Source organism: Austrofundulus limnaeus, unplaced genomic scaffold (assembly GCF_001266775.1).
Source record: "Austrofundulus limnaeus strain Quisiro unplaced genomic scaffold, Austrofundulus_limnaeus-1.0 Scaffold1559, whole genome shotgun sequence".
In the NCBI taxonomy this organism is placed as follows: Eukaryota; Metazoa; Chordata; class Actinopteri; order Cyprinodontiformes; family Rivulidae; genus Austrofundulus; species Austrofundulus limnaeus.
In genome coordinates, this window is record NW_013953961.1 from 73,649 (window position 1) to 75,436 (window position 1,788).

A 1,788-nucleotide genomic window follows, 5' to 3' on the forward strand; every position below is an offset into this window, starting at 1 on the left:
TGTTGGTCTTCTACCCGCCATAAACCAGAAGAAGAAGAAGAAGCCCCGCCTCTTCCGTCATCAGTTCCTAACAAACATGGCGTCTCCGAGCTCCTCCGCGGCTCTCTGGGCCGCTGTCCCCGTGGTTCTGGCGGGTTTCGGTTGGTGTTTCGTGGCGGACTCGGTGGTTCCGGGTCCACTGGTGTGTCTGGTGGTTGTGTCCGTGGTTCTGGCGCTGTGCTGGCGGTGGTTCCGGCGGCGGAGCGGCGGCACGGAGCGGCGGGTGTGTGTGCTGGTGCTCGGGGACATGGGCCGCAGTCCTCGGATGCAGTACCACGCCTTGTCCCTGAGCAAACACGGTTACCTGGTGACGTTTGTGGGCTTCTCAGGTGAGTCCCTTTAAACCCGATCTGATAGGTTCAAACCGACACCTGCTGCGGACCAGAACCACAGCCCAAAGTCAGACCGAGCCTTGGTTCTGAAGAATCAAACTACGAACTTCTTTCAGACACCAAACCTCACCGGGACGTCCTGGACCAGGACAACATCCAGATCCGGTCCATCTCTGAAGTGAAAGGTGTTGGAGGTAAACAGAACCCTGGTTCTGGTTCTGATCCGAGTGTTTSTGCAGCAGAGATCCACAAACTGTTGGGTTTTCTTCCTCCTTCAGGACCCAAGCTGCTGACCTACGTGACGAAGACCATGGTCCAGTTCCTGCAGCTGCTTCATGTTCTGCTGACCATGGATCTGCAGGACCACATCCTGATGCAGGTCCATCACAGAACCAGAACCACAGGTGTGAAGGTTCTGCCGARCTCTGAACCTGCTGTTTGTTTCCAGAACCCTCCGGGTCTGCCCGGCATGGCGGTGGTGTGGCTGGTGAGCGTCCTGCGAGGCAGCAGCTTCATCATCGACTGGCACAACTACGGCTACACCATCATGGCCCTGAGCCTCGGACCCTCACACCCTCTGGTCCTGCTGGCCAAGTGGTGGGTACCCTCCAGACCCGACCCACTTCACATCACTGGTTCTGTTTGCTGAGGTCCAGGTCCCTCATGGACCACTTGTTCTTACTGAACCGTGGCGTACAACTGAATAATCACTGAGAACACCTGAGGCTCCGCCCCTGATGCCTGAGGCTCCGCCCCTGATGCCTGAGGCTCCGCCCCTGACACGCCTTCATCTACCTGTTACACATGTTAATGACTTCCTGCAGGTGTGAAGAACATGTGATCAGACAGTAAAGTACTTCCAGTGTCATTTTGGAGAAATGTACAACAACGTAAACACCAAGTATGAAACAGCTCCACCACAGGTGTTGTATGAAGTTCAGTTCCCCGTGTCAGGAGGGTCTCCCTCACATCAACCATTAGGACTGTACTGGTGTTATACAGGACCAGTGACTCTCTAAGGTTAACCAGTAGGAGGAACAGATTTTCACACATCACCAGTCAGGATGGACCACCATCACTCAGCCTTTAGGATCACATGGATGAGACCGTTCCATCGGTCAGCTTCAGCTGTAGGTGGACTGGACTGGCTCAGTCCTGGACTGGCTCAGTCCAGCTCCCTCTGGAAGCTCCTGGAGTTGAGGTTGTGCACATTTCCACCTTCAGTTCAGTTTTCATACATCCAGAGTTTTGTCTGGAAAATGATGGACACAAGGTTTTTGTGTACACACAAGGTTTTTGTGTGTACACAAGGTTTTTGTGTACACACCATTGATACATGAGGACCTGAAGGTCAGGGTCTGAAGGTCAGGACCTGAAGGTCAGGGTCTGAAGGTCAGGACCTGAAGGTCAGGGTCTG

General features: G+C 54.2%; 1 protein-coding gene across 1 annotated transcript in view; it reads left to right on the forward strand.

Annotated features, from left to right (window-relative positions):
• alg1 (ALG1 chitobiosyldiphosphodolichol beta-mannosyltransferase) overlaps window positions 1-1,788 on the forward strand; it is a gene marked incomplete in the record, with an annotated part of 3,670 nt that continues 1,882 nt past the window's right edge. The window contains 4 exon segments of the mRNA XM_014032862.1: window positions 1-368; window positions 488-565; window positions 650-750; window positions 820-968. Coding sequence (XP_013888316.1) covers window positions 77-368; window positions 488-565; window positions 650-750; window positions 820-968 — 620 coding nt within the window.